General features: G+C 37.5%; 1 protein-coding gene and 1 pseudogene across 2 annotated transcripts in view; both read left to right on the forward strand.

The window, feature by feature from the left end:
- Nucleotides 1-23,981, forward strand: part of PRMT3 (protein arginine methyltransferase 3) — a 149,397-nt gene that overhangs the window by 74,068 nt on the left and 51,348 nt on the right. For both annotated transcript variants that reach the window (XR_008684435.2, XM_055416040.2), the window contains exons 12-13: nucleotides 7,667-7,854; nucleotides 9,799-9,885. Coding sequence is in view for 1 of the 2 variants with exons in the window: in XM_055416040.2 (XP_055272015.2) it covers nucleotides 7,667-7,854; nucleotides 9,799-9,885 (275 nt within the window). In the remaining variant the exon portion in view is untranslated. The remainder of the gene's footprint in view (nucleotides 1-7,666; nucleotides 7,855-9,798; nucleotides 9,886-23,981) is intronic.
- LOC129549022 (elongin-C pseudogene) lies at nucleotides 9,892-23,872 on the forward strand (annotated as a pseudogene).

Consider the following 23,981-nt stretch of genomic DNA (forward strand, 5'->3'; position numbering starts at 1 on the left):
ACTCCACTTTTAGTCATAGTCAGAATTGGCATCTTCCAGAATTGGATTAATTGATACTGTTCGAGCACAAAGAAATAATTTGTTGCTTTGAAACTTCCTCAAAACTGATAACAGTTTTGTAAAATTACAGTGTTGCATAGAAATGTAGGAGCCCATTAGAGAAGACATCTTCTCTGGTATTGGAAAAGAATGTTATTTTCACTGCCTTTCATTACAAGGAAAATGAAAGTTTTCTTCCCCTCTCAAAACTCAGCTTCCTTATGAGGTCCTTCAGAATATACCACTTTTCTAATTTATAAATTGTCAGATTTATCAAGTTGAGAACTTTGTTTATACAAAGCAGAGTTACTAAGACAGCCATTTCCTAAGTCATTATTTCCTAATCTTGACAGACCATCACAATGTCTGGGACCTTTTATTAAAATTCCAGATACTTTTGAACCAAAAACCACATCAGATAATTCTGAACCAAAAACTTGGGGAATTAATCCTGTTTTTCGAATTTATTTAAGGTGTACACAGTAGTGGGCTTCTGTGGTGGTTCAGTGGTAAAGAATCCGCCTGCCCAGCAGGAGACTCAGGTTGGATCCCAGGGTCGGAAAGATCCCCTGGAAAAGGAAGTGGCAGCCCACTCCAGTATGCTTGCCTGGGTAATCCCATGGACAGAGGAGCCTGGAGGGCTACTGTGCATGGGATCACAGAGTCTGACATGACTTAGCAAGTAAACAGCAACAGTACACAGTAGTAGGTATTGCTGCCTCTGAAAAGTAGACAGAGATTTAGGTGTGTATCATTAGTGGAGCCTCAGTCATGGACTCGTGCCTAACTTGCAAAGGAGGGAAAGCAACTTTTTCTCGTTTTCAGCTTCTGTAGAAGAAAGCAGATCTGCCTCATAACAGGAAATCTCACATGCAGTTCAGAAGAGGGCAGCAGAACAGAGTGGCAGATACATACATTGGAATCCTGGTCTATGCTAATAAGAAATTGCCTCAGTTATGAATTCCAGGTTTACAAATGCCTTTCCCTTGCAAGCTGCATCTAGAGTGTACTGACTCCTCCCCCATTTCTGCTTGGTTGCTCTCCTTTTTAGTGCCGCTCTTTGCTTTATCACCTCATTTCTTTACTCAGATGGAATGGGTTAAGGCAGAACGTTCCTGTTTTCCTCACTTTGCCCTGAAGTTTTGTTAATCTCTAATCTTTCTCTTTCCTCGTTCTTTTCCAACAGGTGCTCATTAGGGCAGTTGAGTTCCTCTTTCCTTTTTCTCTGTTTGAAAAGCACAAAAAGTGGCCTCATGAATAATGGAAAGCACAGAATTTTGCAGTCAGACCTCAGATTAAATCCCTGCTTCATCAGCTGACTAGTTACCTCATTAGCTGATTAAGAACAGTAATTTGGGCAAGTTACTTTATTCCTCTGAACTTCAGTTTCCTAATCTGAAAAATGAGGATTATAATCTAGCTTTATAGAATCAGTCTAAAGTCTAAATGAGGTGCTTGACATTAAGTAGTTGCTCAATAAATGTTAATTCCACTCCTGAGTTTTATCTGATAAACATGAGATTGATGATAAATTTATACATTATAAAAGTTTGCAATCATTTAGGCATTTTCCCCTGCCTTTTGTATAGTACTTGACTTTTACATAACTTATCTCAGTATAATCAGTCACTGACTCTGTGTCATTGTGCTTAGAGGGCCCTTCAGTATTTCCATAATTCACTGTGTACTTCCTCATCTTCAGATTCGTTTTCCCCACATTTATTGTTTTGGTTTTGATCAGTGATATTGCAGTACTATCATTTTCTACCTTTTTTAGTATAATTTTTCAGTGTATATTACAGCAACAATTTAGCCTAGCTAAGCTTTAGTGTGGGCCCAAGTCAGTGTTTATTATAAGTTAATGATGAGAAAATGTTCCAATTTCCAAATAAACAGTTGATTTTTAAGATAACCTTATTATATAAATTGAAATTAATTTTTTAAAACTCTGCGATTATTTGATGACGTAGTTACCTAGTAGTACATTTTCCTTTATGCGTGACAGTCATTTTATCATTGACTATTATTGCACTGAAGTTTTCCTCCATGTGGTTCATATACTGTGAAAAGAACAGTCTGTTTTGACTTATTTATTATCTCCTTTTGGTTATAAACCTTTTCCTTCTCTGGTTATTTACATACAAATAATGATGCTAGTGTTTACTAGGAGTTGTTTCTTCATGCAGGTCAGTCTTACCCTTTAGTGTCCAAAAGTTTGTGAGGCATTTCTAAGGGATAAAGGATTTTCCATCTTTATCTGTTCACCATGTGAGCTGTTCTAATGACAAATGAATTCTGTGCAATGAATCGAGAAGGACACAGATGTCAAAGCCATGAATTTATAAATGGTCTGCTAAGAGAAGGCTTTTGTCCAATCAGCGCTTTGTTAATTTCACCTACAAGAGGGAATAATTATTCAATTATGTTTCTATCTGACAAAAATCAGATGACAAATGTGTCAGAATGCGAAGGTAAAGGGTTAGTCAGGATTCTGGCAGGTGGCCCAAAATGTTAGCCAGCTGTGAGGAGGTGGATAAAGAATCAAATTGACCTATAGCATTGATAGCAAGTCTTTCATGAATATTCATAGGTCTTACTAACTGAAAGATAAAAACTTATTTCTAAATTGTAACAAATACAGAGGCCATGATTTTTTATATCTTTGTGAAATATATTCGATAATTAGCTTGAAAAATAAACTTCAAAAAATTAAATCATATTCCTCTTTAGTCTGTTTCTTCTTATTGCCAACATATTTTTTAAATTGTTTTTTAACAATTAAAATATGTTATTTTTACTTCCGTAATCTGCTAATTGTTAACAATTTTTTTTACTTGGAGGATAATTGCTATACAGTATTGTGTTGGTTTTTGCCATACATCAACATGAATCGGCCCCAGATACACATATGTCCCCTCCCTTCTCAACTCCCCTTCCATCTCCCTCTACATCCCACCCCTCTGGGTTGTCCCGGAGCACTGAGTTGAGCTCCCTGTGTCACACAGCAAATTCTCACTTGCTGTCTGTTTTACATATGGTGATATGTATGTTTCCATGCTGTTCTCTCAGTTTGTCCCGCGCTCCCTTTCCCCAGCTGTGTCCACAGGTCTGTTCTCTGTGTCTCTGTCTCCATTGCGGCCCTGCAGATAGGTTCATCAGTACTGTCTTTCTAGATTCCGTACACATGCGTTAATATACAGTATCTTTATGACTTACTTTACTCTGTATAATAGACTCTAGGTTCAACCACCCCATTAGGACTAACTCTAATGTGTTTTGTTTTATAGTTGAGTAATATTCCATTATACACACACACACACCCCCCACGATTTTTGTAAGATTCATCTGTCTTTGGACATCTAGGTTGCTTTCACGTACTGGCTATTGTAAAAAGTGCTGCCACAAACATTTGGGTACATGCATCTCTTTCAATTATGGTTTTCTCAGGGTATATGCCCAGTAGTGGGATTTTTGTGTCATATGGTAGTTCTATTCCTAGTTGTTTAAGGAGTCTTCATACTGTTCTCCATAGTGACTATATCAGTTTATATTCCCCCCAGTAGCAAGAGGGTTCCCTTCTCTCTACATCCTCTCCAGGATTTATTGTTTGTAGAATTTTTAATGATGGTCATTCTGACTGGTATGAGGTGATACCTCATTGTGGTTTTGATTTGCATTTCTCAGTATCAGAATTGCTTTTTATTAGTTTTAGTAACTGAGTTTTTCCTTATAAAAACAGTGGAAAAGTTATCCTTACTTCTTAATGCTATTACTAATGAGTACATCATATTACTTGATTCAGTGCCTGACTTCAGACATTTCTACAAAAGGCTAGATAGTATTTTAAGTCCACTAAGATTTTGATGCTTTTGAACTGTGGTGCTGGAGAAGACTCTTGAGAGTCCCTTGGACTGCAAGGAGATCCAACCAGTCCATTTTAAAGGAGATCAATCCTGGGTGTTCATTGGAAGGACTGATGCTAAAGCTGAAACTGCAATACTTTGGCCACCTCATGCGACGAGTTGACTCACTGGAAAAGACTCTGATGCTGGGAAAGGTTGGGGGCGGGAGGAGAAGGGGACGACCGAGAATGAGATGGCTGGATGGCATCACCGACTCTGTGGACATGGGTTTGAGTGAACTCCGGGAGTTGGTGATGGACAGGGAGGCCTGGTGTGCTGTGATTCATGGGGTCGCAGAGAGTCGGACACAGCTAAGCAACTGAACTGAAGATTTTTAATAATATTCTAAAATAGAAGAACTCTGTGAACCATGTTAAGTGGCTTGAATGTACACTGCCTCATCTGTATTAGGAATATCCATAAGACGGTTGCTCCTTGGAAGAAAAGTTACGACCAACCTAGACAGCATGTTAAAAAGCAGAGATGTTACTTTGCCAACAAAGGTCCATCTAGTCAAAACTATGGTGTTTCCAGTGGTCATGTATGGATATGAGAGTTGGACTGTGAAGAAAACTGAGTGCCAAAGAATTGATGCTTTTGAACTGTTAGATTGGAGAAGACTCTTGAGAGTCCCTTGGACTGCAGGGAGATCCAACTAGTCAATCCTAAAGGAAATCAGTCCTGAATATTCATTGGAAGGACTGATGCTGAAGCTGAAACTCCAATACTTTGGCCACCTGATGTAAAGAACTGACTCATTTGAAAAGACCCTGCTGCTGGGAAAGATTGAAGGCAGGAGAAGAGGACGACAGAGGATAAGATGGTTGCATGGCATCACCAACTCGATAGACATGAGTTTGAGCAAGCTCTGGGAGTTGGTTATGGTGGACAGGGAAGCCTGGCGTGCATGACTGCAGTCCATGGGGTCTCAAAGAGTTGGACATGACTGAGGGACTGAACTGAACTGATACCTAGTGTCCTGCTTATTTTTGTAGATAAAGTTTTATTAGAAAATAGCCATGCTTATGTATTTATAATTATCTGTGGAGCTTTTACATCATAGCACCAGAGATGAATAGTTTCAGTAAAGACCATTTAGCCTACAAAACCTAATACAGTCACTTTATATAAAATGTTTGCTGACCCCTGATCTATTACGTTCCTCTTTAAGGGTGAAACTACAGGACATAATGTTGGAAAGCTTCTATGGTGGTCATATTAAGTCTGACAAAGTGTACATAAAAAGCTTGGTGGTGATTTAGTTGCTAAGTTGTGTCCAGCTCTTGCGACCCTCCATGGACTGTAGCCTGCCAGTCTCCTCATTCCATGGGATTCTTCAGGCAAGAATACTGGAGTGGGATGCCATTTCCTTCTCCAGGGGAATCTTCCAGACCCAGATATCTAAAGTTGCTTCTGTTTCTTCTTCAGTGTTCCTGATTGTAAGGACCTGGTTCAGGATACCTTTCCTATAGCAGATAACTCTTGCTGAATCACGATTTGCAGTAGCATATCTTTTACTTTGAAGAATTTATATCAATCAGAAATGTAAACACAGTCAAGAAGCTTACCACATTTGTGGAGGAAAAGGAAAATAGAAGTACTTAAGGTTACCCAGCAGTCGACTGCAGCTCAGTGCCGCTATCACACCTGACTCACTTGCTGCTTTAGACAAGACTTGGGAAACTTCTTATCAGTATCATAGCACCAGGTTTTTTTTTTCTGGGTATCTCAGATGTCAGGTTTGGAAGAAGCAGTTGCTTTGTTGTCAGCAGATCTTATCATGGGCTTTATTTAGAAGATAATTTAGTACTGCTGTTGTTGAATAATAAAATTCCTACAGTTGTGGAGAGAAAGTTCAGAGGAAGGAGGGTTATTTCTCTGATGTTTAAGTCTGAAGGCTAAATTAATAATAGTGAATTTTATTTCTTTTGTTTCTTTGGCACACATGTACTTTCTTTCAGTGTGTTGATATAGTAATGTGTACTTTATATTTTAATTTGCAGATTCCCTAAATGTTGACATTTGATGGACAAAGTTAATTTTATTATTAGTCCGAAAAAAGAGCATCAATATTGTTTTAAAAATTTTGTATTATAAAGACTTTTACTTGTTACTAGAAGAGGGTTTCTCTCAGCTTCCCTGGTGGCTCAGTGGTAAAGAATCTACTTGGCAATGCAAAGGACACAGGTTCATTCCCTTATCCGAGAAGATCGCACATGCCCTGGAGCTAAGTCCATGTGCCACAGCTGCTGAGTCTGTGCTCTAGAGCCCATGCTCCGCAACAGAAGAGACCCCGGCGGTTAGAAGCCCACGCACCACAACTAGAGAGTAGCCCCCGTTCTCCAAAACTACAGAAAAGCCCACACAGCAATGAAGACCCAGCACAACCAAAAGTAAATAAATAAGAGTCTCTCTCTGAACACACTATTCCCTTACTTCTCTTAACACTTACTATCTTGGTATTGAATCCAGATCACCTCTTTTGAATTCCAGGCCTATGTATCAGCTGGTAATTTGATATTTTTACCTATTTGTCTAAGCATTAAACTCTCATATTCCTCTTGAATCTGCCCTTATTTTATTCCTTGTTGCCCTGGTTAGTACCATAATTTGCCAAGTCATTAAGTATAAAGTGTGTCATCAGTGACTCTTCCCTGTTTCTCACTTTCATAGCCAGCCTGTCTTACGATCTGGAAGTTCTGCCTCCTAAACTTACCTTGACTGTATCTCCTCCTTTCCATTCCCACAGCCATCACTCTACTTCAGATCAGCTGAGTTTTTACAAGTGCCTCTTTCTTAAGTCTTGCTTCCTACCATTTATTCTCCACATTGCACTCCAGGTGGCTTTTCTGAAACCAAAATTTGACCAGGTGCTTCCTCATATAAAATTTTTCACTGACTTATCCTTATTCTCAGAATAAAGTGCAGTTTATTAATGGGGTTTACTCAGCACTGGCTTTGTTTTTTTTGGTTTCTACTTATCTTTGTAGTTTAGTATTCCTTCCTTATTCCTCTCAAGTTGGAGTATACTGTGTCCCTAGATGCCCACTGCCCACCCTACCTCCCCCCTGCCCCCTGCCATTCCAAACTTACTTGTTCTTCAGCTCTCATCGTAATAATATCCTTGTTTCCCTGCCATAAACAAACCAGAGTTAGCTGGGTTTTTTTTGTTTGTTTCTGTAGGTCTCTTAGTACGTTATGCTTCTCCTTTCTTAGTATTTATTACATCACAAATAATTGTCAGTTTATTTGTCAAAATTGTATAAATGTAAGTTTGAGTTGGGTCATGTATCCACAGTCTGTAAATTAGAGTAACTTACTGGCACATATTTAGTGCTCATAAATATTTACCTTTTTTAATAAATAAGAGAGGGTGATATGAACTGGTCTCCTGCACAATTATAAAATTCGGTCCCATAATTTTGTTTACATGTCACATAACATCTTTAGAAATGACTTGTCTTTACATGTTTCAGAGGAACATATAAGGTAAAAATCTAGTACCTCTTTACAATCAGCATGTTTAATATTAATAAATTCAAGATTGTGTCATCCTTTTAAAATAGTTTGAATAGGAGCTCATCATTGAAATTCTTATTTTTATCTTACTACCCTCCATTGCTAGTAATCTCTACTTTGGATTTGGTATTTCTGTTTTGCCTTGATGATTGTATTTTGTTATAAAGGGAGATAATACTAAATTGTTGGTTGTTTATTTGTTACAGTCTACCCTGATATTTGCACTATCAGCCTTGTGGCTGTAAGTGATATGAATAAGCATGCTGAGAGAATTGCTTTTTGGGATGATGTGTATGGCTTCAACATGTCCTGCATGAAGAAAGCAGTCATTCCAGAGGCTGTGGTGGATATTTTAGATGCAAAGACACTTATTTCAGATGCCTGTAGTATTAAGGTGGGTACTTCACTAATGTTCTTTAACCGTGTGGCTGTTTTTCTTATTTTTCATTTATGAGGTTAGTATTTCAAAGTAATAAATTGATTTTAAGTATGGGTCTTCAAAACTAATCATTCTTCATTTTAATTAAAGCAACTTGATATCATAATATTTACCAGTTTACAGTGCCATCCATTTGGAATCACTTCTCTTTATGTAGTGAAGTTTCTTACACTGAAGACTTGAATCATTGACTTAGTAAAGGCAGAAAGTCCTGTTGTATTGTCATTTCTGCTTCGCCACCACCTCCTGCCCTTAGTTCTGAGCTTCTTATTTACAGCCAGGTTATTCATTTATATATGTTTCACACAGTTTAACTTCTCATTCAGATTTCTTCCAGCCTTTCCAGATTATGTAATTATAGTGACTATGTCCATGAGACTAAAACCCTGCGATTTTCATTTTATATTCTTCACCATGTTAACCTCTAGTTTTACTGACAGTTCTGCTATGTCGAATTTGCATGGGTTGAGTAATTTTGAAGTTAGTGATAGTATGTTGGTTTTTGTGAAAGACTCCTAAATTTATCTATTTCAATTGTATAATTAAATAAATATAGCTTGTTTAGTGTTAAATTCAGAACACTGTCTCTTTAAGCACACTGTTACATAGTATCAGTAATTATTCCTGACACAAAGTATTTAGTAGATAATCAGTAAAAGTTCATTAATTTTCTTAAGTGGATAAAGTCTTAAATTAATATGTAAAGTTTCTCAACAAGAACAAGCTGATTAAAATTGCATTCAGCTTTTAAGAAGAAAAATTATAACATGGTTAATGACTATAGGACTGTTCAGTGCCCTGGATACACTGAGTGTAAAGGATTTATTTGGATTCTTCCACTCAGGGAAGGGTGTATGGTTATAGCCAACTCAATCTTAAGATGAAACAGAAAGAGAACAGTCCCATGTCGTGGTGCTAATTTCTCTCTCTAGTTATTTCTTGGCTTAATTCCCCAAAATGCTATGGGTAAATAAAATAGTTGAAATAGAAAATTTAGGACTGATAAACAAAGGTGTTTAAAAGTATACATATCCTTTCTCTTTTTGTTTGTTTAGGTAAATGTTGCTTGTTCTGTATTCCCCAATCTTGTTATAAATAAAAAGCAACCACAATGTAGCTTCTTTAAAATTTTCTCACTGTTTAAAATAGAGTAATGCCTCAAGTAGTTGTGTGAATTGTGTTCACTGCGTTATAACCTATTCATGGTCAGCCAAATGCCGATACAGCCTTCACAGAGCAGCATCCTTTGGTCACACTGCTGTCCCCGAGTCCATCTACTCTCCATAGTGAAATGGAGAAGGCTTTGAACTAGGACAGAACAGGAAAATAAGGATATTTGGCCATTTTTTTCCCTGAAGTGAATCTTCATAGTTGATTTTGTTCATTGGTTGGAATTGTTATGGTTGTTCCTAATATCTAACAAACTTCAAATGCACTTACAAAAATGAATTCTAAAGCACCTTGTTCTTTTAAATAGCATATGTTTTCAAGTTGGCATTTCCTACAAAAAAGATTGACTTACCGCACATAATTTATTGCGAATGTGTACCACTGGTGGTTTACAAAATGATTTTAGTTGGAACAGAGGAAAGCATTTTTTATTTGAGAGTATTTTAATCTATCTTAGAAAAAACTTTAGCACAACAGAGCCATGATTTGATATATATTATTCATATAACAAGTCTAAGTAAAAAATACTAATTTGATTTAAAGAAGATGTAATTAAATATTAGTGCTAGTAGCCCTTAAGTTTAGAAATAATCCACAAAGTGGAGTGTGGGTTTGCAAAGCATTGGTTTACAGTAATTTTTTTGCATAAAAAGAAATATTTATGTGTTTCTGATTTTGTTTTTACTATTTTTACTAAATCCTTCCATCTACTCTTTTTTTAATGGGTAGCATATAGATTGTCATACGACATCTGTCTCAGATTTGGAATTTTCTTCAGATTTTACCCTAAAAATCACAGAGACATCATTGTGCACGGTAAGCTGTTTCATTCTACTTTCACAAATCTCTCTAGTAGTGTGGTTGATTGGCAGGCTAATGAATTAATTAACAGGCTTGTGATAAATGGAAAAGACTATTGCCTTTGACAGTCTTTCGAATCCATAGATCTGTTTTAATAAGTCAGTACACGTCAGAAAGTTGAGAAGAGAAAGTATTAGGAAGCTGTGTTTACGTAGTGATATTTCTTTATAAACTCTTCCCTATTACTTATCATATAATTAATGGAGAGCACTCAACTTTCTCTTCATAGATAAAAGTGAAATGTCCAGCTCCTCTCACTGACTTTTAACATTCAATTTAGATGCAAATAAGATGATTATTTGGTATAATATTTTATATTGCTGTGAGAAAAATAATGAAGAAACTGATGGTGTACCTGTCTTGAAAGATTCAGCCTGCTCTAATAGAAATAAGTAGGTGTTTTAGAAAAGTTAGACAGATCTAGATTCACATTTGGTTCTGCCATTCCATAGTTTGTTACTTTGTTCAACTTACCTAGGTAATAAGTACTGCAGACTAATTAACTGCTTTAAGAAAAATGGTGAGGCTGCCCCGGAACCCGCGGCGACAGGCAGCTGGGGGTAGGGGGGCACCCTGGTGTAGGGTCTGTGGCGGTGCGCGGGGACCCGGTGCGGTGGCTGTGGAGCTGACAAGAAACTACTAAAGTTCCTGTGGACGCAAAGTAGAATTTCATAAGCACATAATGGATGGAGAAGAGAAAACCTATGGTGGCTGTGAGGACCCTGATGCCATGTATGTCAAATTGATATCTTCAGATGGCCATGAATTTATTGTAAAGAGAGAACATGCGCTGACATCAGGAACAATAAAAGCCATGTTGAGTGGCCCAGGTCAGTTTGCTGAGAATAAAACTAATGAAGTCAGTTTTAGAGAGATCCCTTCACATGTGCTATCGGAAGTATGCATGTATTTTACCTGCAAGGTTCGCTACACGAACAGCTCCACGGAGATTCCTGAATTCCCAATTGCACCTGAAATTGCACTGGAACTGCTGATGGCTGCGAACTTCCTAGATTGTTAAATAAAATAAATTATAATAAACTGTTAACTCTTTTTCAATATTTAATACCTATAGTTCAGTTAGTAATTTTTTCATATATAGCATGTTGCCTGTGTGCAGTTGAACTTTAAAGTTCATTGCAAAGCAGATTATTTTCTATTCTCTTGCATAGCAGTCAGAGTTGAAGTTTGTTTGCTACATCAGCAAATTAAGGACATTTTCACAAATTGAGAAATAAATATACCAATTCAAAAAAAGAAAAATGTTTATTCTTTCTGTGTTGAAGACTAGTTATATAGATTAGTGAGATATAATATGTGAAAACACCTACAATGTAGCCAGAAATGTTATTACTAAAATATATTAATTTTTCTTAAATAATTTCTAAATGTGTATTAACACTAAGTTTACAGTATGTACCTTTACCAGGAGACTTAGAATGTTAACAAAATGTGGACCTTTCCTTACCAATGTATAAATTTACATAGGAATTATAGGTATATTTTTATCACTTTAAAATTTGATTACATGGTAATTTTTTATATCTTTAAAATAAAAATTTTTATTGAAAACCGTATTATCAGAAACTGAAACAGATTATGGTCATGTAAACTTTGACTCTTCAGCCTGATTCTTTTAAATACTTTGGTTAGATCAACGTACAAAAGATTATATGATTTGAGAGTTTTCTCAGTTCATTTTGAGCCAATAATTATTTTATATCCAAAAATGTTTTAGCTATTCTTTGATGTTATGAGAATGTCTTTTTTTCATCGAAATTGGTTTTATAGTTTAAAAAAATATCTAAATCCAAACTTATGATTGTTAAGCACCCATTATATTCATGTATTTAACTGGTGAAAAGCAAAATTTCATTTTTCCCATTTGTTTATCCTAGACTTTATAATTCTACATTTTATTAATAGAAACTGAAATTATTTGGTCAGTTGAAATTACAGACTACAGCTTTAACTCCTAGACTTACTCTGTGTTTTGATATTCATAATCCTTGAGTGTTAAAAATGACCTTGTTTTTAAAAAATTTATTTTATTGAAGTGTGGTTGATCTACAAATGTGTTCATTTCTGCTGTACAGCAGAGTGATTCAGTTATACATATATATACTTTTTCATATTATTTTTCATCATGGTTTATTGTCCGATGTGGCTGTGGTATACGGTAGGACCTTGTTGTTTATCCATTCTGTATGTAATACTTTGCATCTGCTAATCCCAGCCACCCACTCCATCCCTCCCCACTGCGCCAAACCACAGTCTGTTCTCTGTATCCATGGGTCTGTTTCTGTTTTGTAGGTAATTTCATTTGTGTCATATTTTAGATTCCACATAAAATTGATGTCATATGATATTTGTCCTCTGACTTATTTCAGGTAGTATGATAATCTCTAGGTTCATCTTATTGCTGCAAATGGCATTTTCTCATTCTTTTTCTATGGCTAAGGAGTATTCCGTTGTGTATATCTGTACCTCATCTTTTTTATCCATTCATCTATTGACATTTAGGTTGCTTTCATGTTTGGTTATTAAGAATAGTGCTATTATGAACATAGGGGTATGTGTATCTTTTTGAGTTATAATTTTTTCTAGATATGTGCCTAGGAGTGGGATTGCTGAGTCATATGGTAGCTCTATTTTTAGTTTTTTTAGCAACCTCCATACGACTTTCCATAGTAGCTATACCAATGTACATTCCCACCAGCAATGTAGGAGGATTCCCTTTTCTCCAAACCCTCTCCAGCATTTGTTATTTGTAAATTTTTTAATGGTGACAATTCTGACTGGTGTGAGGTGGTACCTTGTAGTTTTGATTTGAAAAGTGAAAGTTAGTCATTCAGTCATGTCTGACACTTTGTGACCCCTTGGACTGTAGTCCACCAGGCTCTTCTGTCAGTGGAATTCTCCAGGCAAGAATTCTGGAGTGGGTTGCCATTTCCTTCTCTAGGGGATCTTCCCAACCCAGGGATCATACCCAGGGCACCCACATTGCAGGCAGACTCTTTACCGACTGAGATTTGATTTACATTCCTCTAATAATTTAGTAAATATTGAGCATCTTTTCATGTGCCTGTCAGCCATCTGTATGTCTTCTTTGGAGTATTTAGGTCCTTATTTAGTCATTTATTTAGGTCTTCTGCCCACTGCATGAGCTGTTTGGATATTAGTCCCTTGGTGGTGGTGGTGGTGGTGGTGGTGGTTGTCATCTTTGCAAATATTTTCTCCCAGTCTGTAGGTTGTTTTTTCTTTTGCTTGTTGTTTCCTTTGCTGTGCAAAAGCTTATGTTTGATTAGGTCCCATTTGTTTATTTTTTCTTTTACTTCAATTGCCTTGGGAGCCTGCCCTAAGAAAACAGTGGTACAATTTATGTGAGAGAATATTTTGCCTGCGTTCCCTTCTAGTTTTATAAGGTCATGTCTTATGTTTAAATCTTTAAGCCGTTTTGAGTTTATTTTTGAGTATGGTGTGAGGATATGTTCTAATTTCATTGATTTACATGTGACTATCCAGCTTTGCCTACACTGCTTGCTGAAGAGACTTCTACAAGAGACCTCTTGATTAATGGCCATTGATCTATAAAGTAATTCTTAGAAGTTACTTGTTGTATTACCACTACTATTAAATAATATTATTTCAAATCTACCTGCAATGACCTCCGCACAAACCAAAGTAGAGTAAATATGAAACTGGTGAAGACCTCAAAACTGTGTTTGTTTTTAGTTGTGCATATTTTTGAACTTTATATAGATGAGTTTATTGAGTTTCATTGAAATGTTTTTTATTTTCTGGGTATTGGTCGAAGTTCTTAGTTTCAAACAACAGAATCCAGATAAGCTTGTTTAAGCAGAAAGAATTTACTAAAGAAAATAAGAGGATTTCCAGACACAATGGCAGAGCTAAAGGACAGGCTACATTTTGAACTTCAGAAACAACTTATAGAACCACACCACCTTAGAACTGGCCTGCTACAAAAGCTGTCTTCCCCACTGCAGGCCCTATAAGCCCCAGTACCCCTGGCCCACTCAGGTAGCCACCACTGACAGCCCCAGACCACTTCACTACCATTCTGTTCCTGCCCTCCACCCCCAACCCAACTCATGCTGTCCAGTTCCTCCTTACAAGTCTTCATTCAACACCTCTGCATAGCTGAATGCAGATTATGTTGTACCCTAGTTACAGGAAGTCTTGGAAAATAGTTTTAGCCACAGAAGTGTTAGGCTGGAGAAAGTATTGTAACACGTAAGCTGGGTTCCCTTGCTATCTGAAAATAGAGTGTTCCTGTGAAACTTTTTGTAAGCTGAAATGGTGTAAAGCGAAGAAAGTTACCTTAGAACACATCTTGCTAAAGATGCTTAAGCTAAATTGAGATAAAGTGCAGATGCAGTTCATAGCTCTGGTGGCTTGATGCTGAGATGCCTAGTGTGAATCCTGGGGAAGGAGTGTGGCACTCTCCAAAAAAAACACTGAATGCTACTTTTGCTTTTCACCTTTTTTTGTAAAAGCAAAAATCCTCTTCAAATTTATTTCTGTTAGGGAGAACATAATAACGTAGGTCTTTTGTAAAAGGGACATGGTATAAAATGAACTTTTGAAAAGCAGGAGATACCTGTATAGAATTCTTGCTATTGTTATTTGGGATAGAGTACAAGAAAGAAGCTTTATGTTAAAAGAAATTGTATTTATCCTTTGATGATCTTAGTTTATTTTGTATATTTAAAAGAGTAAAATAGAATGAAAAAAGGGAAAAAACTGGTAAAGTCTGTTTAATCCAAAGATTGTAATCAAGATGTTTATGTTGAAAAATAATGTATCAAATAGGTGCTAGTGCATTTGTCCTTGTACATTTGGAGTTCCATATCTGTGAAGAACCATTTAGAATTACATTTTTAGTCCCAGCTTGCCTGGATGATTTTAAAGTCTGGATTAAGACTGGCCCAGAGTTTGAGAGAAAGGTTGCAGGAGATTGGAGGGGATGTGTATGTGTGTGATCACACTGCTAAATAGCATAGTTCTGTAACTCACCTTAAGAGGAATGTATAGTCTCAAATCATATTTATTGGCTGAGTGCCAGGTATTGAAGATAAAACTTTTAGTACTCAACATTTATGCTAACTCCTCTGATACTATGCGGTCAAATAGTCAATATAAATTATCTTAATTAATATATTAATTAATGTCTAGCAGGCATTGAACATTTGTGTATCAGGCAATGTGCTAATCACTTTAAAAGCATTATTTTATTTAGTTTGCATAATGACTAGTTGACATGGATACTAATATTCCCATTTTATGGGTGAAGAAAAAGATAAATCACTGTAATATTTTGAGAAATACACTTCTCTTTCCTAACCTAAAGACACTTTCATAATGGGATCATACAAACTATTAAAGGAACATTGAGGAACGTTATGAATGAGTTCTTCCAGGTGTGAAAGACAGGAGGTTGCATGTTGTCTATTTGAAACAGGTTTGAGAAGTCTTATTCCCAGCCAGTAGTCTAGCAGTTGTGGAGAGGGAGAGGGAGAGAGAATGTGCATGATCACAGTGTGCTCTTCCTCAGGGGTAGGACTGACAGACTCATAGGATACTAAAAGCCCCATAGCCCATCCTTTTTGCAGCAAAGAAAAAGTTTATCTTAGAAAAATCTTCTCTTTACCCTGTCAGAGTAAGCTTATAGTTGTTTGATTAATCATGTACATTTCTTAAAACCTTCCTTTCTTTCCAAGTCTGTTACTCTAACATGAATCTGACTCAAGTGAGATTTTGTGGCCTAATGCTTGTATTGCACTTTCATTGTTTGTGAATCTCAACCATCCACCCATATCTACTGCAGGTGTCTTTTGCTCTTTTGTTGTTGTCATTGTTCAGTCACTCAGTTGTATCCGACTTTTGCCACCCCATGGACTGCAGCACACCAGGCTTCCCTGTCCTTCACCATCTCCCAGAGCTTGTTCAAACTCATGTCCATTGCATCAGTGATGCCATCCAGCCTTCTCATCCTTTGTCGTCCCCTTCTCCTCCTGCCTTCAGTCTTTCCCAGCATCAGGGTCTTTTCCAGTGAGTCGGCTCTTCACATCAGATGGCCAAAGTATTGGGGCTTCAGCTTCAGCATCAGTCCTTACAGTGAATATTCAGGACTGATTTCCTTTAGGATGGACTGGTTGGATCTCCTTGCAGTCCAAGGGACTCTCAAGAGTCTTCTCCAAGAGCACAGTTTGAAAGCGTCAATTCTTCAGTGCTTATCCTTCTTTATGGTCCAACTCTCATATCTGTATGAGACTAGTGCATAAACCATAGCTTTGACTATACAGACCCTTGTCATCAAAGTGATGTCTCTGCTTTTTAATACCCTGTCGAAGTTTGTCATAGCTTTTCTTCCAGGGAGTAAGCATCTTTAAATTTCATGGCTGCAGTTACAGTCTGCAGTAGTTTTAGAGCCCAAGAAAATAAAGTCTTTCACTGTTTCCACTGTTTCCCCATCTACTTGCCATGAGGAGATGGGACCAGATGCCATAATCTTAGTTTTTTGAATGTTGTTTTAAGCCAGCTATTTCACTCTCATATTCACCTTCATCAAAAGGCTCTTTTGTTCTTCTTTGCTTTCTGCCGTAAGGGTGGTCTCATCTGCATATCTGAGCTTATTGATATTTCTCTGGCAATCTTGATTCCAGCTTGTGCTTCATCCAGCCTGGCATTTAGCATTTGCTCTTTGATAGAGTGCCAACTCCTTAGCCTCTTAACTTAACAACTGTCTGGAGCTACTATGCAAGCCTAGTTTCCAAGGCTACTTTTTAGATTATTTGCCTGGTTACTTGGGAATGATCCATTAACAAAGGTATTAAGAGGATGAGTGCCTATCTGGAATTTAGTTATTCTGTTACATAATCAGAAGAATTAATTAAAATATGGGAAATAAAAAGCAATGCCTGGTAAAGAGATGGAGAAAGTTACTCTGGGGAGGAAGAGGTATGCCTTTCTTAGTGAAGAGAAAGGTACCCGGTTTTGTAGAGAAAGTTGCTCTGGGGAGGAAAAGGTGTGCCTTTCTTAGAGTGAAGAGAAGGGTACCCAGTTTTGTATTGCTAAGTATAAACCTTCAAATACATTAAATGCTTTCTTTCTTGTGCTTGAAACCTGAATGCATAGCTAAAAAATAAGAGAATTTCTGAGTAGTTAAGCCTGTTTTAAATATATGCATAACCATTTATTTATTAATGAGATTCTCAATTTATGGCCTAATTAATATATTGGAGGAAACTGCATTTTTCAAACTAGCAAGATGCTTAGAACACCCTCTTTGCATTTAATTTCGATTGTGTGTGTGCTGTAAACTGATAGTGCTTTTAGATGGCTTTCTCAAGTTTGTTAGAAAAATGTCTTTTCTTTGCAGTCTCCTCCACCAACATACACACAGACACATATCCACACCACAGAAGAAATTTGATAGCATTTCTGATTTTGCATTACTATTTTAACATTTAACATTTTGCATTACCAAACTTTATGTTTTGGGGGTTATAGCATGGTGTGCAGTATTTGTATGTAAATGTTTTGAGTCTTCAGTTCAGTTGCTCAGTCGTGTCCAACTCTTTGCGACCCCATGGACTGCAAAGACTGTATGGACCCTTGTCATCAAAGTGATGTCTCTGCATTTTAATGTGCTGTCTAGGTTGGTCATAACTTTTCTTCCAAGGAGCAAGTGTCTTTTAATTTCATGGCTGCAGTCACCATCTGCAGTGCTTTTGGAGCCCCAAAATATAAAGTCTGTCACTGTTTCCCCATCTATTTGCCCTGAAGTGACAGGACCAGATGCCATGATTTTAGTTTTCTGAATGTTGAGTTTTAAGCCAACGTTTTCATTCTCATCTTTCACTTTCATCAAGAGGCTATTTAGTTCTTCGCTTTCTGCCATAAGGGTGGTGTCATTTGCATATCTGAGCTTATTGATATTTCTCCCGGCAGTCTTGATTCCAGCTTATGCTTCATCCAGCCCAGTGTTTTTGATGATGTACTCTACATATAAGTGAAATAAGCAGGATGACAATAGACAGCCTTGACATACTCCTTTCCCTATTTGGAAGCAGTCTGTTGTTCCATGTCCAGTTCTAACTGTTGCCTCTTGACCTGCATACAGATTTCTCAGGAGGCAGGTCAGGTAGTCTAGTATTCCCATCTCTTTAAGAATTTTCCAGTTTGTTGTGGTCCACACAGTCAAAGGCTTTGGCATAGTTAGTAAAGCAGAAGTAGATATTTTTCTGTAACTCTCTTGCTTTTTTGATGATCCAGTGGATGTTGGCAATTTGATCTCTGGTTCCTCTGACTTTTCTAAAACCAGCTTGAACCTCTGGAAGTTCACAGTTCATGTACTTTTGAAGCCTGGCTTGGAGGATTTTGAGCATTACTATGCTAGTGTGGCGGAGAAGACAATGGCAACCCACTCCAGTACTCTTGTCTGGAAAATCCCACGGACGGAGGAGCCTGGTGGGCTGCAGTCCATGGGGTTGCCAAGAGTCAGACATTACTTCACTTTACTTTTCACTTTCATGCATTGGAGAAGGAAATGCAACCCACTCCAGTGTTCTTGCCTGGAGAATCCCAGGGACAGGGGAGCCTGGTGGGCTGCCGTCTATGGGGTCGCAGAGTCGGACATGACTGAAGCGACGCAGCAGCAGCATGCTAGCATGTGAGATGAATGCAATTGTGCAGTAGTTTGAGCATTCTTTGGCATCGCCTTTCTTTGGGACTGGACTGAAAACTGACCTTTTCCAGTCCTGTGGCCACTGCTCAGTTTTCCAAATTTGCTGGCATATTTAGTGCGGCACTTTGACATCATCTTTTAGGATTTGAAATAGCTGAACTGGAATTCCATCACCTCCACTAGCTTTGTTCATAGTGATGCTTCCTAAGGCCCACTTGACGTCACATTCCAGGATGTCTGCCTCTGTGTTGGTGATAACACCATTGTGATTATCTGGGTCGTGAAGATCTTTTTTGTATAGTTCTTCTGTATATTCTTGCCACCTCGTCTTAATATCTTGTGCTTCTGTTAGGTCCATACTATTTCTGTCCTTTATTCTGCCCATCTTTGCATGAAGTGTTCCCTTGGAATCTCTGATTTTCTAGAAGAGATCTCTAGACTTTCCCAATCTATTGTTTTCCTCTTATTTCTTTGCATTGATTGCTGAGGAAGGCTTTCTTATCTCTCCTTGCTATTCTTTGGAACCCTGCATTCAGATGCTTATATCTTTCCTTTTCTCTTTTGCCTTTCACTTCTCTTCTATTCACAGCTATTTGTAAGGTCTCCTCAGACAACCATTTTGACTTTTTGCATTTCTTTTCCTTGGGGATGATCTTGATCCTTGCCTCCTGTACAAAGTCTGGAACCTCCATCTGTAGTTCTTCAGGCACTCTATCAGATCTAATCCCTTGAATCTATTTGTCACTTCCACTGTATAATTGTAAAGGATTTGATTTAGGTCTTGATTGTAATGATTGAAGGATAATTTTCCAATGAATGCTGGTGACAAATACACAGCAGTTTTCTGAGCATTTTTTACTGTATCATAAGGTATTATCCACAGTTAAGGTCAAATCACTTTTGCTTTTATGATAAGGTATGCAGCTTTAGTTAGCAACTGACTTCTTAGCTATCATATCAGCCTGTCTAACCTTGCAGTAAGTGAACAATAAAGTCCATTATTTTCATGGAAAGTTCATAGGTGTTCAGAAGTAAATGGTTTAAGGCTATATAATTTAGAACCAGTGTTTTTATCTTGTGAGTTAAGGTTTATTTTTTAATGCCATTTATATAATTGTGTAATAATGTTCTCTTACTCTGTATTCTAGCAGCATTTATATTGATATCTGTCTGAATAAGCTCCATGAAGATACAGAAAAGCATCCTTTTTCCTAATCCTGGGTATACATTAAATGACTTCTCATAGTTCCTTTCATATAAAAATGAGTTGTTTATACCTTAAAAATGAAAATACATAAGCTGGTTTTATCAGATTACATGCTCACATAATGTCTTTGACAGATAAAGATTTTTTATTTAATACAGCATCTTGTCACGTGTGTGTATGTTCCTTGGTTCTTTGTCTCATCACAACAAAGATTTGAGGTGACGGACATTAAAGGCCCCTCGGTGTGTCACAGCTCTCGGGTCTTGGACAGACCGTGTTATAGCTCTCAGGTCTCGAATGGACCATGCTATAGCTCTTAGACAAATCAGTGTTACAGCTCTATTTTATTTAGAAGATAGCAGGAAAATCCATCTTCGAGGCATGAGGGCACGTTGGTCCAAAGACGCGAAGAGAAGAGCCGCCCAACGCACAGGAGAGAGAGCTAGCTTTGGCTCCTCTTTTTATATGTTTTTTTTTTTTTTTCCCCTGGGCCTGCCCTTTGTAAATTGGGCCAGCCAGGAGTGTTGTTTGTTTTACCTGAGGTCCTCACTCCAGTCCCCGGACCTTCCTTTGTTCTATTTTCGTGGTCTTTTCCCTTCCTTGTCTTTTGGCCACCGCCATTTTGGACTCCTTTTCCTTATTCTGCCTAAGAGGTTAAAGCGTCTGCCTCCAAAGCGGGAGACCCGGGTTCGATCCCTGGGTCGGGAAGATCCCCTGGAGAAGGAAACGGTATCCCACTCCAGTATTCTTGCCTGGAGAATCCCACGGACGGAGAAACCTGGTAGGCTACAGTCCACAGGGTCGCAAAGAGTCGGACACGACTGAGCGACGGAACGAAACAATCTCTTAAAGCAATCATTTTTGCATCTTAATTTTAGCATTATGTTTTCTTTTATTCTGCCTCTACATTAGCATGAACTAGAATAACGTTGTTTGTATAAACGTTCCTTAATATGATTTTAAACCTCATTTAAAGAAGAATATTTTTCCAGCCATTTTTTTTTACTGCACTTGTTAAACATAAAACAGTGGATTAAATTTAAAAACTCAGACTTTTAAAATATTTGTATTTAGCAACCTTTATTTTGGATTTAATGATCTCTTACAGTAAAGTCTTTATTTTGGACTTTATCAAAGTGCATGAGTTCAGTGGTATTTGAGAGCCATTTGGTTTTTAATGTAATTTTTAAAATCTTTATAACAATGTAAAATTTTGTATCAACAGATATTTCAGTTTATTAAATATTAAATGCTGACCGTGTGCCAGATACTTGTTTGAAATGTTTGGTCACAGATAATAACAACAAAAAAATCTCTCCGTATCCTGAAAAGGCACTTAAGTGAGAGGAGGCAAGTACTGACTGACTACATTTTAGTATGAATAATGAAAATAGGAATATAGAGGTATGAATAGGGTGGTCTGAGTTTGGGATCTCAGAAGTGAGGTATTTTTCTGATGGAAAAATTATAGTTGGTAATCAGATTTTATAGCCAAGATTTCATGACAAAGATAAAAATCATTGCCCCCTCCAAAAAAAATTTGTATTTTAAACAAGAAAGTCTATTCTGTTTCCAAGGATGAAAAGACTGACAGAAAAGCTGAGGTATGGTTCAGTTCAGTTCAGTCACTCAGTCGTATCTGACTCTTTGCGACCCCATGAATCACAGCACGCCAGGCCTCCCTGTCCATCACCAACTCCCGGAGTTCACTCAAACTCATGTCCATTGAGTCAGTGATGCCATCCAGCCATCTCATTCTCTGTCGTCCCCTTCTCCTCCTGCCCCCAATCCCTCCCAGCATCAGACTCTTTTCCATTGAGTCAACTCGTTGCCTGAGGTGGCCAAAGTATTGGAGTTTCAGCTTTAGCATCAGTCCATCCAATGAACACCCAGGACTGATCTCCTTTAGAATGGACTGGTTGGATCTCCTTGCAGTCCAAGGGTAGCCATGTAATAACTTGACTTTGGGATAATTTTTGTTCACCTAGTTTTTAATTCACTAGTCTTTTCTTTTTCTGTATTCTTTCTATTGCTAAGGTCACCAATAAATATTTCATTTTAAATATCATGTTTTTTAGTTCTAGCATTCTTATTTTGATTTTTTTTGAGTTATATTTCATCTTTCTAACCACTTTGGTTAATCTTTTTGTCTTAATTGCTTAACATATATATATATATATAATAATTCTTTTAAGATCTATTTACTGATTCTATGAGCTGCCTGTGATTCTACTTCTATTGCTTTTTCTTTTGATTGTGGGTCAGATTTTCCTGTTTCTTCTCATTTTTCATAACTTTGTATTTTATGCTAGTCATTGTGTTGAGTTGGCCAAAAAGTTTGTTCCGGTTTTTTTCATAAGATCACATAGAAAAATCTGAACTAACTTTTTGACCAACCCAAGTTAAAAGATAGTACAGACTTATCTAATATTTTCTCCTAGAAGGACCTCCACTTACCTCTGCTAGCTACTCTGAGGGCCTGATCCCTCTGATCTAATCTGAAGTTGAGCTTGATTGGGTCTAGATTCAACTGCAGTTAATTTACTTGGTCTTGAGCATAAAATTAGACCTCTCCTTCTTTCCAACTTCATGGAAAGACCATCAAAATAAAGCTGACTTTAGGGAGGAAAGTAAAATTAGGATATTTGTAAGGTTTAGGAGATCTGATTTTTGAAGGGTCTGTCATTTCAGAGCAAGGGATTAGAAGGGAGAGGAAAGGTTCTGATCTGGGTTTGGCATGGTTCATGACCTCAGTGAGAGTTGATAATGCCAGTCAAAAATTGTCAATTGCCTTCTGCCTCTGCGAGGTCACTAGCCACTGCAGTCGCTGACCTCCAGTACTATAAAAGAGTTCAGAGTGGAATGAGGCCCTCCATGCTCTGAGAAAAACAGGGGCGTACAGATAGATATTTTGGTAAAATTTTATGAGACCAGTTTCTTTCATCCCTCTCATCTAGAAAAGCACTAAAGTCATTGAAGGAGACATCTGTTCCTCATGGCTAGCAACAGTTTTCTTGTGACTAGCAGCAACTGTCTGCCCAAATGTGTCCTTGACTGCACATGTCCCCCTTCACCAAAATGACATGTTTACTAACCACCCCCCACCATCTCTTCAAAGCAGTTCCTCAGAGCTGTCTTAAGATGCTGTCTCCCGGGCTTTAGTCCTCATTTTTCCCCAAATAAGATCACTCACAACTCTCACATTGTGCTTTTTTTTTTTGATTGACCATAGACATAGTAATGGTTGGGTTTCAGCTTGAGTTTTGAAGAGTTAACAGTGTAGTTGAGCCTTCTGTTTGAGAAGAGGGTATTTTACTCACAGGGTTAGTTGGAAGCAGGGTTATTGTTCATATACATGGATTTTCTTGAGGTACCTCAAACTGCCTTATCTTCCTGGACAAGAGTTCATGAAATAACAAGAGAGCTGAATAGCAAGACCATACTAATGGTGCCAGTGAACTGTGTGGTTGCAGATGATTTTGGCTTTGAGATCTAAACACCACAAGAAAACGTTTCTCTTCTTCCTTTCTAGTATCAGCACCAGCTTCATCAGCTTGCAGAGAGGACTAGCCAAACCTTTGAGAATTTTCCAGAATCCAGTGTACCATACTACCCCAGACTTGGGCATTAAAAATTGTTTGGTTTTTCCTTATCCCAGCAAGGTTCCTGTGCCGTGACATTTTTGCTTCTTTGCCCCTGCATTGGATAGATGCTCTCAGGTGAAGGCAACTGTTTGTTCGACTAGGAAGTCCTAATCCCTCTTACATTTACTTATTTGTATCCAAAGCTCTTTGATGGTTGAAAAATATAGTAGTTTCATTTGCCCAGTGTTTTGTTGTAGTAGCTATATCAGAATGAGAAGAGGGTCTTTTGCACACTGGAAAGAGAAGTCCCTGAAAGCTTTGTTTTAAAAACCCTAGGTTTTTAAAGATAAATCTTTAAAATCTGGAATGTAAATCTGGGTCTGCTTATTTAACTTTTTTTTTTAAAGTTAGGAAAAGTAAATGAATTTTTTTTTTTTAAAGTTAGGGTATTTAGGATTTCAAGTCAGGGAAAGTAGAATTTTATGAAAATAAAATAAACTGAAATTTATTTTATGAAAATAAAATTAACTGAAACCGAATTATGTTACCT

This window comes from Moschus berezovskii, chromosome 25 (assembly GCF_049115385.1).
Source record: "Moschus berezovskii isolate FMDL1 chromosome 25, NW_MosBer_1.0, whole genome shotgun sequence".
Taxonomy (NCBI): domain Eukaryota; kingdom Metazoa; phylum Chordata; class Mammalia; order Artiodactyla; family Moschidae; genus Moschus; species Moschus berezovskii.